The sequence below is a fragment of the Callithrix jacchus genome, chromosome 9 (genome assembly GCF_049354715.1).
Source record: "Callithrix jacchus isolate 240 chromosome 9, calJac240_pri, whole genome shotgun sequence".
NCBI classification, from domain to species: domain Eukaryota; kingdom Metazoa; phylum Chordata; class Mammalia; order Primates; family Cebidae; genus Callithrix; species Callithrix jacchus.
Window position 1 is genome coordinate 50,090,684 of NC_133510.1, and position 16,115 is coordinate 50,106,798.

At 35.2% G+C, this 16,115-nt stretch overlaps 1 protein-coding gene across 1 annotated transcript in view; it reads right to left on the reverse strand.

Annotated features, from left to right (window-relative positions):
• Positions 1 to 16,115, reverse strand: part of LOC118144205 (solute carrier organic anion transporter family member 1B1) — a 129,163-nt gene that overhangs the window by 89,278 nt on the left and 23,770 nt on the right. Inside the window, exons 2-3 of the mRNA XM_035256128.3 lie at positions 15,384 to 15,499; positions 11,241 to 11,389 (exon numbers count right to left, since the gene is read on the reverse strand). Coding sequence (XP_035112019.3) covers positions 11,241 to 11,324 — 84 coding nt within the window. The 5' untranslated portion in view covers positions 11,325 to 11,389; positions 15,384 to 15,499. The remainder of the gene's footprint in view (positions 1 to 11,240; positions 11,390 to 15,383; positions 15,500 to 16,115) is intronic.

Genomic DNA, 16,115 nt, shown 5'->3' on the forward strand with positions numbered 1-16,115 from the left:
GGGTGGATCACAAGGTCAAGACATTGAGACCATCCTGGTCAACAAGGTGAAACCCCGTCTCTACTAAAAATACTAAAATTAGCTGGGCATGGTGGTGCGCACCTGTAGTCCCAGCTACTTGGGAGGCTGAGGCAGGAGAATTGCTTGAACCCAGAAGGTGGAGGTTGTGGTGAGCCAAGATCGTGCCGTTGCACTCCAGTCTGGGTAACAACAGCGAAACTCCGTGTCAAAAAAAAAAAAAAGAAAAGAAAAGAAAGAAATAGGAACGTTTTTACACTGTTGGTGGGAGCGTAAATTAGTTCAACTGTGGAAGACGGCGATTCTTTAAGGATCTAGAACTAGAAATACCATTTGATTCAGCAATCCCATTATTGGGTATATACACATAGGATTCTAAATCATTGTACTATAAAGACACATACACATATATGTTTATTGTAGCACTATTCACAACAGTAAAGACTTGAAACCAACCCAAATGCCCATCAATGATGGACTGGATAAAGAAAATGTGGCACATATATACCATGAAATAATATGCAGCCATAAAAAATGAGTTCATGTTCTTTGCAGGACATGGATGAAGCTGGAAACCATCATTCTCAGCAAATTAACACAGGAACAGAAAACCGAACACCACATGGTCTCATTCATAAATGGGAGTTGAATAATGAGAACCCATGGACACATGGAGAGGAACATCACATACTGAAGCCTGCTGGAGGGTGGGGATATAGGGGAGGGATCAAATTAGGAGAAATACCTAATGTTCATGATGGGTTGATGGGTACAATAAACCACCATGGCACGTGTATCCCTATGTAACAAGCCTGTACGTTCTGCACATGTATCCCAGAACTTAAAGTACAATTTAAAACATAAAGAATAATCAAATGGAGAAAAACATTCCATGCTAACAATAACCAAAGCAAAGCAAGACTGTCTAAATTAATTCTGGACTGAGTAGACTCTAAAGAAAAGAAATTATTCACAAAAAGTCATTACAAAGTTAACATCGACACCAAATAACAGCTGCAAACTATCAGAAGTAAAAACTAGTAAAACTACAAGAAGTAAAAAATGAATACACTATGGTACTTGGAGACTTCTACACCTCTCTATGAGAAATGGAAAGATCCAGCAGCTAAAAACAGGAAGAACAAAACTGACCTTAAAAACACCATCAATCAACTGGATATAATAAACATCTATAGATTATTTCATCCAACAACAGCAGAATACACATTTCTTCTTAAGCCTACATGGAACATGCCCAAAGATATACCACATCCAAAAGCCATAAACCCCAGCTTAATACATTTAAAATAATAGAAATTATAGTGTCTTCTCTTAGACAACAATGAATTCAAACTATAACAAAAAGATAACTGGAAAAATATCAAAATATGTGGAAGTTAACTACCACACTTAAGTAACATGAGTCAAAGGAAATCTGAAGAACAATTTTCAAACATTTTAAACAAAATATAATTAAACACACAAATTATCAAAATTTGTGAAAGGTAGCAAAATCAATGCTTAATTGTTTATTGCACTGAATACATATATTAGAAAATAAGAAAAATCTAAATTAATATCTAAGTTTCGACCCTGGGAAACTAAAAAGAAAAGAGCAAATTGAATTTTAAGGAAGCACAAGAAAAGATAAATATTAGACCTAAAATTAATTAAAAACAGGAAATCAATAGAGAAAACTGACAAATCACAGGTTAATTCTTTAGAAAGATTAACAAAATTTATCCAGCTAGGTTACCTAAGAAAAAGAGGGTGAACACAAATTATTAATAAAAGAAATAAAGGAGGGGACATAACTACAGATCCAATATACATGAAAAGGATAATAAAGAAATACTATAAGCTACACTCTGCCTACAACTATAATAACCAATACAAAAGGGACCAATATATTGAAAGATGCAATCCACCTGTGACTGGGTTTGGGGTGCCAGGGAGGCATAGCTTTTTTGATAGAATGTTGTAAGTTTTTGGTTTTCTGCTTTTTTAAGAATGAGAGAGTGGACCACGGTGGACGCAGTAGGCTTGTAAAGTAAATCCCATACCCAAAAAAGAGTTTTTGCAGAAAGTGACTTATTTAGGTAGAGAAAGAGAAAAAGGAGAAGACGACAGAAAACTTCCATGTAAGAGTATGGAAGGGGATCCAAACATGGGGTTTAAAGCGGTGAGGAAGACAGGGACTTTTAACCTGGGCGGAATCCCCATCTCCTTCAAGACCCCTGGACTATCAAAGGAGTTCCTTAGAACTTCCGCTGGAATGATCAACTTTTGGCCCTTTCCCACACATATGAAAATTGAAACAGAGACCGTTAAAGCTCCTGGATGGAGAGAGTTAGGAAGAGGGACATGGGGCTGGGAAGTTCTTGCCCTTAAACCTACACCCCCTTGTGTACCCAGAAAGAGAACACATTCCCTCCTTCCTTCTTTTGAACAGGGAAGTTTAACTTTCTTTGGAACATGGGTGTTGATTGCTTTATAGGTATTTTTTGCTGAAATAGGGCATAGAAGGGGCCCTGCACTTGAGGTGTTTTTTTTTTAGAGGGGAGCCATTTAGGGGTGCAGGTTGATCTAAAGGTTTACGATAAAGCCCACAAGCCAAGGACATTTGGGGTTTTAGTGGCAGGATTATTTGTGACCTTATAGTTTTATAAGAAACAAATGTGATAAGGTGGTTAAAGATGAGAAGCCTAGAGGCCAACAAATATAGATGCTTATAAATGAGCTTAGGAAAGAATAGAGCCAGGTTTTTGAAGGTTTTTAGCTCTGTGTTTGATATTTTAGTATTATGCTTAAAACAATACTTAACTGGTTTACAAAATAGCATTTTTTTTAGAAAGAGACAAGTTTTTTGTTTTTTTGTTTTGTTTTGTTTTGTTTTACTATGATAAGGATAATTGGAGTTTGAGAGATAGCAAAGTTGAGGGTTATAGTTTTGTTATAATGCCAGGATATAAATTAGACTTATTCATGGTTACTTTCCTGGGGATTTTTTTGGAAAAGCAGATGTAGATTTTTTAATAGTTTGCAGGGATACGAAGGGTTGTTTTTTGGAAATTTCGTCTGTGGAATGGAGGGTTTATGACTTTTTCTTAGGAGATATTTAAGGCCTTAGCCAAGTGTGGTGAATTTATGAATTAATTTTTATTACCTTAACTGCCATTGAGGTAGACAGAATGACTGAAAATGTTGTTTTTTGTTTGTTTGTTTGTTTTAAGATGAGCCTAGAGAGGGAGAGTTTGAAGGGAGAGATTTAACAAGCACTAAGTTTTTAGGGCAGGAGAGAAATATTGAGAAGGCCATGCCAGTGTTTAGGAGGAGATTAACCTTTTGGACCTTTATGGTTAGCTTTACCTGGGGTTTTGTGGGGGTGACGGCTTGTGCTGGCATTTGCCCTAATCACCCTTAGTTTTGCTATTGGATTATTTGGTTAGACACCTTAGGCCCTGAGAACCTTTGTTTTGGGGGACAGTGTGGTTTTTAGTGATTTCCCTGGCACAGCAGGCATGGATGAGATGGTTTTGGGGGGACAATTTTCTTATAAAATGTGCCTTTAGACCGCACTGGTAACAAGCTTTGCCAGACTGGCAGTTAATCTGAGCCTTTTTTTATTTGAGCCCGTGAGGTTTGTTTACCTGAAAACAATGACTAAGGCAGCAGCCTTGTCCTGATTTTTTTTTAGCCTGCTTTTTATTATAAAACACCAAGGTTGCCTGATTTAGTAATGATTTTAGACTTTGTTTTGACCCCAAGACCAGTTTTTGAAGCTTTTTTTTTTGATATTTGTTGCTGACTGAGTAATAAATTTGTTTTTTAGTATTAACCGACTTTTAATGGAGTTTGGTAACAGGGGAATGCACTTTTTTAAAGCCCTTTGTAATTGCTTAAGGAAAGCTGTTGGGTTTTTTTGGGGGAGGGCACTAGGTTTTTTACTTGGCAGGGGGTAATTTGGCCACACTGTTTGGTAGAGAAAAATGAGCTGATTTTTTTTTTTAAAAGATTGTGTGTTAAATTGGTTTTAATTTTTAGGTATAGACTTTAATGGGGATTTGATTTTGGGAAGAGTGGTACCAATTTGAAATTGAACACAAGAAATGCCAGCATTTCCAGTTAATAATTACAGCCACTTGACCTGAGGCATTTTACAGGTAAGATACTGATAATGGAGCATTTTTTAGTTAGTATTTTGAAATTCTGGTGCCCAAGATGTGTGTTTTTTTGGGGAGGTGCCTTTTGTGTACTGGATTTGAATTACACCCTACCAGCATTAAGGGGCCTGCTTACTTATTGTTTGCATGACCTTTAGTGACTACTACAGAGGCATGAAGGGCTATTGGGTTGGGTAGTTTATGTACTAATGAGCCCTTGATGAGGCCAGTAAGGCTTAGGAGATGGGTACCAATATTTCCCAGCAAAAGTTTAATTTGCACAAGCCAGATTATAAAACTGCCCTAGAAGGGTATATTTTTAGGGAGGGGCCATTAGAACATATAATTTAAATAAGGCAGGCCTGGCATGGCTGAGGCAGGAACAATACCCTTAGGACCTGGGCCTTTTTTAACTCATTGTTCATTGTAGAAAAATGCCCTTAGGGATGCAAGACCTGTCATTAACTATTGGTGCCCTAGACTTGGTTTATGATTTTTTAGATGAAAAAGTTTTCTGTAGAGAGAGCCAGTTTTAAGCAAGACAAATTATACACTAAACACAGTTTTATAGCTTTTAACCTTTGAATTTAATACGTTTTTTAAATTTAAGACTGACTTTACTGGAAATTTGAACCAGTAACCTTGTAGTTGCGGGCCCTACACTACAACCCTGTTAACACGCTACTTGGAATAAGGCAAGGTAGAAAACTTTTTTTTTTTTTTTTTTTAATTCTCCTGCCTCAGCCTCCCAAACAGCTGGGACTACAGGCGCCCACCACCATGCCCAGCTAACTTTTGTATTTTTAGTAGAGACAAGGTTTCACCATGCTGGCCAGGATGGTCTCTTGACCTCGTGATCTGCCCACCTCGGCCTCCCAAAGTGCTGGGATTACAGGCGTGAGCCACCGAGCCCGGTGGTAGAAAGCTTTTTTAAGCCGTATTTTGAATGAGAATGCTGCTCTTTGAGGCAGTGTGGATGGCCGAAGGCCAGGCAGGACTAACAGCCAGCAGCTGCCTTTTTTTTTTTTTTTTGCCGGTGTGCTGAGGGAAAAAAAAGCCACTTGCTGCTGTGAGTTTAAAAGCCGCGTTTGCTGTGAGTTTTGGGAAGCATGCCCTGCCCCTGCAGCTTTTGGTTGCTAGGTTGACGCTGCCAGTACTATGTTTGCGTTTGTTACTTTTTGGGCCGCTGCCCACGTAGGGACCCGTAGCCTGCAGGCAAACACCCTGGGGGAAGTTTTTTTGTTTTGTTTTTGACTGCGGTTCTTAACAGCCTGGTTTTATGCTGGCCCTGCCTTTGGGACCGAGGGCAGCCAGCAAATGCGCTTCCCCGCTTTGCTTCTTTTTAAGCGCTGCTGCCACTCTGCTTAGCTTGGGCCGCAGGAGTATTTGCGGAAGTTACAGCATATAGAGCCTTTGCTCCTGGCTAGGAAACACCTTGCCCTTGTTGCTTTTTGGCTGGGTCGCGGTTTTTGCTGGCAAGGAGTGAAAGGCCTGGGGGAAGTCCTTGCCCACTTTGCCCCACGTGCAAGCCCAGTGCTGGTTTTACCCCCGTAACTGCAGATAGCTTTTGCCTTTTTCACCTCCCACAGGTTTTTGTTCCCGAGAAGCAGCTGAGAGAGACAGGGAAAGAGAGCGAGACATAAAAAGAAAGCCAAGAGAGTTTGAAGGAAAAAACCGCCTTTATTTAAACCTGGCTGGCCTTGCCACTTTTAGTTCCCCCCATCGCTGCCTGGTTCTGGCCGCTTTAGGTGTTTTCTTAAAGTGACAGGACAGAAAGCAAGTGAGAAAAGTTAGATATTCTCACCCCTCCGAAGCAAGTTTGTTTTGTTTTGTTTTGTTTTTTTACGCTGCATTCCTTTGTCCCATCTGGGTTGCCAATTTTGTGAGTGGGTTTTTGGGGTGCCAGGGAGGCACAGCTTTTTTGAGAGAATGTTGTAGGTTTTTAGTTTTTTTGCTTTTTTAAGAATGAGAGAGGGGACCACCGTGGGCGCGGTATGCTTGTAATGTAAATACTGAACCCAAAAAAGAGGTTTTGCAGAAAGTGATTTATTTAGATAGAGAAAGAGAAAAAGAAGAAAAGAGAAAACTTAAACAGTATGGAAGGGGATCCAAATACGGAGTTTAAAGGGATGAGGAAGAGGGGGACTTTTAACCTGGGAGGAACTCCCACCTTCCCCAAGACCCCTGGCCAATGAAAGGAGTTCCTTAGAACTTCCGCTGGAGTGATTGACTTTTGACCCTTTCCCACGAGTGGGAAAATTAAAACGGAGACTGTTAAATCTCCCAGATGGAGAGAAATGGGCGGGGGCATGGTGCTGGAAAGTTCTTGCCCTTAAACGTATGCCCCCTTGTGTACCCGGAAAGAGAACACATTTCCTCACACCCACATATGTACAAGAATAAATAGGCAATATTAAAAGGACTATTTCTGTTTAAGAAATTAAATTGATTTTAATAACCTTCCAAAACAGAAACAGGCGTACATGGTGAATTCTATGAAATTCTTAGGAATTAATTTATATCAATTCTTTACAATTTCTTTCAGAGGTTAGAAGCAGAAAAAATACTTATCTCATTTATTGAGAAGCCAGAATTACCCTAATACCAAGACTAGACAAAGATATTACAAATAAATCTTTAAACTGATAAAATGAACATACTAAAACTTGGAAATAGGGAAATGTAACCAGCACCACTTGCATTCAACATTGAATTTCACAAAAATATAATATTTATAAGAATCAAGGAGTACAAATAAATACCAAAATAAAATACCACTTTATGCCTACTTAAATTGCAAAAATAAAAAAGTCGTCACATAACTCCAAATGTTGAAGAGAACGTATATTCAAATTTTCGCTTACATATTACTGGTGATCAAGTAAATTAATGTAGTCACTTTAAAAAAAACAGCTTCCAGATATGATAGCTCACACCTGTAATCCTAGCACTTCGGGAGGCCAAGGCAGGCAGATTGCTTGAGCTTTAAGAGGCCAAAACGGGCAGAGTGCTTGAGCCTAGGAGTTTTAAACCAGCCTGGGCAACAAGGCAAAACCTCATCTTTACTAAAAATACACACACACACACACACACACACACACACACAAAGCTAAGTGTGGTAGCAAGTGCCTGTAGTTCCAGCTACTCAGGAGGCTGAAGTGGGAGGATCACTTGAGCCTGGGAAGTGCAGGTTGCAGTGAACAGAGACCATGCCACTGCACTCCAGCCTAGGTGACAGAGACCCTGCCTCAAAAGAAGTTGCAGCAACTATAATGCTACTATGTTGGAACTCTCCAATTTATTGAGTTTCTGTGTAACACTGTGCTAAGCACCTCATAAATATCTTGACAACTCTGAGATAAATATTATTTCAATTTATCCATGTTCTAGCTATGGATGTCATGGCACGAGAGTTGCGTCTCTTGAAGACAACAAAATAGTTGAGTCTTTCTTCTTTAACTTGCTATTCTATGCCTTTCAAGTGTGGGCATTTAACCCATTTACATTCAAGGTTAATATTGATATGTGAGGATTTGATTCTGTCATAGTGTTTTCAGCTTGTTATTATGTTGACTTGATTGCATAAATGCTTAACAGAATAACAAATTCTGTTAGCATTTGCTTAACTGAAAATAATATTTTTTCTTTACTTATGAATTATAGTTTGGCAGAATATAAAATTCTTAGTTGAAATTTCTTTTAAGGATGGTGAAAAGTCCCCAATCTCTTCTAGCTTGTAAGTGTTCTGCTGCATGACTGATGGGGTTCCTTTTGTAAGTGACCTGATTCTTTTCCCTAGTTGCCTTTAAGGTTTTTTTCTTTCATGTTTGCCTTGAAGAATCTGCTAACTGTGTTTTGTGGATGGCCATCTTTCACATTATCTTAAAGGGATTCTTTGAATTTCTTGAAGTTGCATATCAACCTCTCTAGCAAGACTGGGAAATTTTTCATAGACTATATCTTCAAATACTTTTTCCAACTTGCTTATTCTTTCTCCTTCTCTTTCAGGAATGCCAATGAGTCACAGGTTTGGTCTCTTTACATAATCTCATATTTCTCAGAGGTTTCGTTCATTAATATTTTTTTCTTTAATTTTGTCTGCTTATGTTGATTCAAAGAGGTAATCTTCAAATTCTGAGATTATTTCTTTTTCTTTTTCTTTTTTTTCTTTTTTTTTTGAGACAACTTCTTGCCCTGTCACCCAGGCTGGAGTGCAGTGGTACAATCTCGGCTTACTGAAACCTCCACTTCTCAGGTTCAGGCAGTTCTCCTGCCTCAGCCTCCCAAGTAGCTGGGATTACAGGTACACACTACCATGCCCCACTAAGTTTTGTATTTTTAGTTGAGACGGGGTTTCAGTATGTTGGCCAGGCTGGTTTTGAACTCGGCCTCCCAAAGTGCTGGGATTACAGGGTTGAGCCACTGTGCCTGGCCTCTGAGAGTCTTTCTTAAGCTTGGTCTATTTTGTGGTTAAATACTACGTTTGTATGATGATATTCCTGTAGTAAAATATTCAATTCCAGAAGTTTGGTTCTTTCTTAAAATTACTACTTAATGTTTAAACTCTTAAGTTGTTTTACTGTTTTTTGGATTGTGTTTAAACCTTCTCCTGTATCTTGTTGAGATTAAATTTGAAGAGAAGAAATGACAAATGTAATGATGAAGAATATACTAGCCAGTTCTATGTAATGTAGTTAGTTCAGTACAAAAATTGAGGAAAAGGGGTAGAAAAAAATCAAAGTGTTTGATTTATCAAAATATCATTTTTATTTACTTGGGTACATTATCTATTTGCACTCATATGTTGCCACCTGATGAGTCTGTATATGCAAGTCAGTAACAACATGAATATTTGGATGTGTGCATGCATATTAGCAAGTGTTAGAATCCATGGTTGATTGACACGCAATGATTTAATATTAAGATAAATTTTTAGAAGTATGAAATGAGGAAAGTTATTAAAGAGACCACTTATAAAACTCTGCTTGCCATAACCTCTTGAGGGTACTAATATTACAGAAATCCACACTTACTTCAGCAATATGGAATAGAGTTGAGAGCATAGGATTTGGAATCAGATTGCCTGAGTTCAGACCTTCCGTACCAATTACCAACTTTGAGACCTAGGAGAAGACATTTGCCCTGTCTATACCTAGGTTTTTTCATCTGAAAAGGGGAGATAATAGCATCCAGTTGATAGAATTCTGGTAAGAAAGAAACCTGTTAGCAAAAGTAAAACACTAGACCAATGTCTGACATATAGAAAATGCTCAGTAACTGTTAGCTACTATTATTAAGGTTTCTTTCACCTTTTTATGCTCCTGAATTATCTTTATCGTTATGTTTTTATCTTTCTATCTATAGAGATATCTCTAATTCATAATATTTCAAATACAGAAAATTAAGAAATCAGATAAAATGTAATTTAATGAAAGTGAAAGTCAATATATTTTCAGTAACTTCAGTTAATACTTTGAAATCTCAAACTTCATGAAAAATTAAAATATCATTTATTTTAGAAATTTTCTCCCATTATGTCTTCATTCCTCATGAATAAAAAATGTAAGCTCAGAAATGCAACAAACTTCAACTACAGGCACGTAAGTCTTTACAGAATTATTGTAAAATGATTGTTGAGCTTAATATTCTTTCTCAAAAACATATAAATGTTAACAATTTAAGTTAGTGAAAATATTATTTTAAATATCACTTGTGGACAGGATTAACCAATTTAGCGATGTTTCTAAAATGCCAACATTAGTGATGTCAATCTTATCCCAGTATCTTCCTGTAGCTCTGATCTTCTTTATTGGGCTGCAGAGAATGTCCTTTCCATACACTGCTAATTCCCTGACTCCCAGCTTCTCCAAATATGCTATAAGAGATTACTCTGGAAATTTTATTGTTTCAGGCAGTTTCCTTCTATTTTGCTATGCACATGTCAGTGAAATCACTGTAACACTCAGTATTTAAAAGTAAAATCAATTCAGTGCATTTTATTACTCTTAGAATATAGAGCGTAACTTACTTGCATTAACCAATACTTTTTCCTTATGACTGCCATTCTGCCTAAATATTACTCAAATACTTAATCAGAGCAGACTTAATCAGTAATCTCAGAAAACAAACAAATTTTGTTCCCTGGACAAAACTAAAAGGAATCTTTTATAACTTTATTGCAATTGACTCCAATCTTGGTGGTCTTTATTTAGCTATATAAGACTACAAATTTGAGTAAATAAAAAATCTAAAACATTGCTAAAAGGTGACCCTGATTTATTTCCTTATGTTCTAAAGGCTTCCCTATGGAGATTTAAAGGCTTTGACTTGGGTTCCAGGGTTTTCAATTCACAATGTAGGTGACTTCAGGTAAATTTCTTTTCTGAGTCTTAGCTTTCTATTTAGTACTCTACTCATTCCTGTTTATAAAAATGCCAGCATCATTTAATACCTCAACTGTATTGTTTAATACTGTTTGTGTCAAAAGCAAAAGGCAGAATTATTACCTTTACCAGCTTGCAAATGAAAAAATTAAATGGCTTTTTAAAATCATCAAACAGGTCTTTGGGCCAGGTTTTTCACTATTATAGACCTCTCTTCCATGACCCTAAATTACTTGTCAGAATTTTTTTAAATGCTGGTTTTTTTGAAAAAGGAATATTTACATAGGTCAGTATCACAAAATGAGTTCCAAGACATTAATATTCTAGGTTTATAAGTTAATTCTAAGAATTTTAAACATATTATTCATTATGCACTTTTTACTTTAATCACATTCCTAAGTGTCTTGTGATGTATCCAAAAACCAGAGAAGCTATCAAAATACTTGTAAAATTTTCCACATTGATAAACTATTAAGCATCAAAAATTTCATGAAAGAAATACTTAATCAGATTAAAAGACTGGTTTAAATCAAATTATGAACCATGATGTTAGTATTTGAATGTATGTTTCAATTGAAAATTATAATTTGAAATACAATGTTCTTTTTAGCAACTTGCCTTTCAATACATTAAAAGTTTCTTATTTATTTTAGCTCAAAAACAAAACGTATTCTACCTTAAATCCATTGCGGTATCTTGTTTTCTCATTCTCTGAAGATTGTGCCTCTGCAGTTTTAATCAAATGTTGATTTTTGTCCATGATTGAAATACAGATATCATATGAATATTTTTAATTGTGTTTGATGCTTAGTTTGAAACAATCACCTATTAAGGAAGAAAAAGTATAGTTTATTTTATTTTTACAATATATAACTTAGAAATAAGAAAAGCCACAATGTCACCATCTATCAATGACTCACTAATATGCATTCAGGATCTACTATGTCTTGATCACTGAGCTAGGTCAATGCTGGACACAAAAGCAGTAAAGACAGACACAAATTCTAGCCCAAAGAGATTGTAACTTAATAGAAGAACAAATTTGTAGAGAGAAATTTGAAACAAATGAATAATATAGAATCACATACCAGATTACATGAACATTTTAAATTATAGAAGTTTAAATTATTGTATTTTCTGCACACCTATATTGTAAAATTTATAAAAGCTAAAATATGTGTTTTCTTCATCCTTATAGTTTTAAAATGTGCCAATTAACCCCTTGCACATAGTATTCAAAATGGGTACAAAAATAAAATAAAGATTTAAATTAGAATGGCCTTAGACAGTTTTATGAAAAGGATATCTCTGGAACCAGGCTCAAAAAGCAGACAGAATTTGGATGTGTTAAAAAGAGCAAAGTGTACCCCGAGTACCTCTCAGAGCAACTCTGGTAATGCTTGACCTTACCACAGTTATGATGTTACTTTATTTTAATTTTGCTCATTTCTTTTCATTTTATTCATTTTGATTTTGTTCAACTTGTTCAGAAAATACATGAAGTTGAAAATGCAAATTAAAAAAAACAAAGATGCTTCCTTTAACTTGTCTTATCCAGAAATATAATGTGCATTTTTTATTAAGTACATAATATTTTTTTCAACACAAATGGCAGCATAACTCTAACATCATTCCCTACCTTTTTATTTTCTCTATATAATTAACTTTGTATTAATAAAAGTTGATCTCATTTTTCTTATGGTAGCAGGGTAACTCATTCTGTATTAGTCAGCATTTAGGTTGTATCTAATCATTTCATATTTAAAATATTCTTACTGTATCATATGCCATTTTGTTTTTATGTGGTCATTTCTGCAGAAAGAATTCAACAACTAGAGTTTTGGAGTCAATGAATAACAAAAATTGTTATTTTGAGAGTCTTTAAGGTCCTATTTTAAAGATTAGTAAAATTAGTTAACTTTTTACTTCAATTGACTCTTTTATATAGAATATAATGTGTTCTTCATGGGGTTTTAGAAATATATTCTTGTTCATATATATGTAAACAATACATATTTATGTATCTAAAATATCTATGTAAGCAGACATAGTATAGTAGGGCACTAATTAAACAATACACAAGTTGATTCTCACCTTTTGCAGTAGTTATGTTTTATAAAATTGCTGGGAAACTGAATTAGCAAATATTGAACCATTGTTCCTTGGAAAGATGTGGGGTTAGTTATGTGCCTGTGTGCCTCTGGTCACAATATCTTTGTAAATTGTTCAGTATAGAACCTTGTTTTATGTATGTTTTGTTTAAAGACAATTTATTTAATACATACTCTTGATTCTTTAACATTGAATTAGTTGTCAGTAACACTGTAGTTCTCACTTGGAGGAAGCTTAAATAGCATATGTATCTTTTCCCTCAGATACTCTTGTGCACTGGTAAGCACTTCAGCACTATCTTTGGGGCCCACAGAACATTAAACTCAGAAATACAAAACACAAAAATGCCAAAAATGTGGCAATAAGTACACTGTGAATAGGATACTTGTTTATTATATGTGAGCTGAATCATGAAGGCAGAGCTTCACTTTGCTCTACCACACTAGGGAACATGGCAGCTCAAATTTTTCACCACTCTGCACTTGTATGTGAATGCCCATGAAAGTCCAGCAGTATTGATTTTGGTGTTACAAATAAATTTTATGAGTAGATAAATTTGCTTATATAGAATCTGTGATTAATGAGGCTTGACTCTGTATTTTATTAATTTATTCTACAAGGGTTATTGATTCTGAATAATATATATATGATACATATTTAAAGGATAGTGCATAAATATGGAAATAATAAATCGTTTAGGATATTATCACTTACGTATATGTGAGTATATAGAATCAGATGCTTGAATGCAGAAACTCATACCTCTGTACCTCTAAGTGACTCCATTGTTGTACGTGTGTGTTTTATGTATGCCGGTACCTGGATATGTCAGGTTTCTGGGTTCAGTGAGGTGAAGAAAAAAATCAATGGCTGAGTAGTCTCAAGGTAATAAGCTGCACTTTGATAAATTTTACACCACTTTTTCCATGAATATCTGTTTCTATTTATTCATAATTTGAATATTAGGAAATATTTAAAAAGTAATTCCATAATAGCAAATCTCTTTGTGTGACTTGCAAGGTGTATAGTCCTCCCTTTGTTTTAGGCTTTTATTTTTTTTCTACTAGCAAATATTCTTAAAGTCTTGAAGGCTATTTTCTCACTACTCCAAACCTGGTTTATTTCAATTGATTAACTTGTTTCTCTTGTCTCCCACCTTTCTCTCTAGCCTGTACATGTGGTATTTATCCTAAGAATCTTTCAAAAATCCCTCTTACCACACAAAATAAAATTCTTAGCTTCTGTTTGAGGGTCTTCACAACCTAAACCAAGCCCGTGTTTTCAGTCCCGCTTTCAGTATACCCATAAGCACCTGCAGACACATGGAACCACAGTCCCAAGAAGAAAGCTCTCTGCCTTCCTCTGTTTCTTCCAATCCTGAATGTCCTTCTCTGTCTCTTGGTTGTAATGCTGATCCAAACTGTACCTCTTTAATGTTTTCCTATTTACCGCCTATTGAGTATCTCCCATTCTGCTGTACCAGTGGAGAATATATCTGAAGTCATTACTTTTCTTTGTATTTCCTCTACTTCCCGAGACAACTATTCCACATTTCTCTCCTAGATCTTTAGATAAAATATTCAAAAAAAAAATAGGTGGACACATTGCTCCTCATGTCACCAAAAGGTTAAATAAGTAACTCCAAAGTAACTATCTAAAGTTGGAATATTAATATAGGCTTGACTACATGCTGCACCTTCTAATTCACCTTGACATTTAACATATTTTTCTCAGAACATTTTTTTTTTCTAGGTTTCAAATGATTTACATAAATGAATTCTGGGGACACAGTATGTTTATAAGATAATAGATAGAACCATAGGCATTTGGATGTAGCATTACAACTCTTCCCTGAGTAGGATAGGACAGTTCTTCCAAATTTGATAGGAGTGGGTATAGGACAGAATCGTATCAGCCTCTACTTATCTGTCAAGCTTTTAATATTTAATGGATCACAGAAAACCAGGTTAGGCAAAGTGACCCAATTTCTACGGCATTTGCTAACTTCTTAGACCTTTTATAGGGAGACATCCCCCATCTCCACCTTACTTTCACAATAAAAACAATTGTCTTATCTTTCCTTCTCCTTCTGAATTGGAAAAGGAAACTAATTTATTGAGGCCTTAGTTTATGCCAAAAACTGTGCTGAGAAGACTTTTTGCTTATATAATGGGAGATAAATTATCTAGAAAATATATTTCCCTTCACCCTGTATCAAATTTGAGTTGAAACAAGGAAACTGGGGTGGTTATGTGACTTTGAGATACCTATTTTTTTATGTTTGCCAATTAATTCCTCCCCCTACCCCTACCCTTGGCTACCTTCATCCAGTTAAGAAGAAATAAAAGAAATAAGGAGTCTACTGTGACCAGTCAATATAGTTGATAAAAATATTTATCCTATAGTGTATTTTAAGAAGGTAACTAGAGCTTCATTTTTTGAGACTTAATTGTTATTTGTTTAGAAATTAATAAGATCAAGATTTGAAACTTTATATTTAAATATATTAAGGTATTGTTAACAGTATATAAACCTGAAGCTCTTGTACTTCCAGAAGTTTTGAGGACTCAGAATGTAAGCGTGTGGAAGACACAGGGCATAAAATTTGTAGTATTTACCAAGACCATCAAAATCTTTTTCCATGAAAATAGTGAAAATTTCTTACACAAAATATATGTTAAAAATTGAGAATCTTGATGGTTCTTACCTGGACTTAAAATCCTACAGCAACAGCAACAAGTCCATCCTTTATTTCTCTGAAAAAGTAGTTGACTTTTTGAAGATAAGTCCAATGATGATTAACCATCTTATTATGTCATTGCTCTAGTCAAACAGAAAAAAAAAACAAAACACTAGTTAATTTTAAGAGTTCACTCCAGATGCCAGTATTTAAAGATTATATTAATAATTTCTCAGCATTTCCACATTATTTTATGTTAATGTTAACAAGTAAATCTTACTTTTGGGAATGGCTTTTACTTGTTTATTCAATTAAGTTGGCTGCATAAGATTTTTTTCTTTAAAAATATAAATACAATAAATTATTCAAGGTATTTAAAACTTCCAAATGGGAAATAATTTAAGACAAATTGAAAATATGCCTATAGTTATATTGGCATTGAAAAATTAAAATATACCCTCTTTGCTAGCTATGGTTCTAGTATGATATATAAGGAGACTGGATGTACCATCTGGAATAGGAAAGTCCCAATTAACTGCAAGACCATTTTTCTGAATGACAAAATTTAAGGCTGCTTTGTATGATAGATTCTTTACATCAAAACCTGAAAGAATTATTAATACCACAGTTTCCTTTTATTTTGACTTTTAGAGAAAGGGAGAGCTTGTCTCAGTTAAAAATTTTCTTGAGTAGAAATAAAGTATAATTAATTCAATAACTCAAATATTTTAGACATTAAGCTCTCTTGAAATGAAGTAC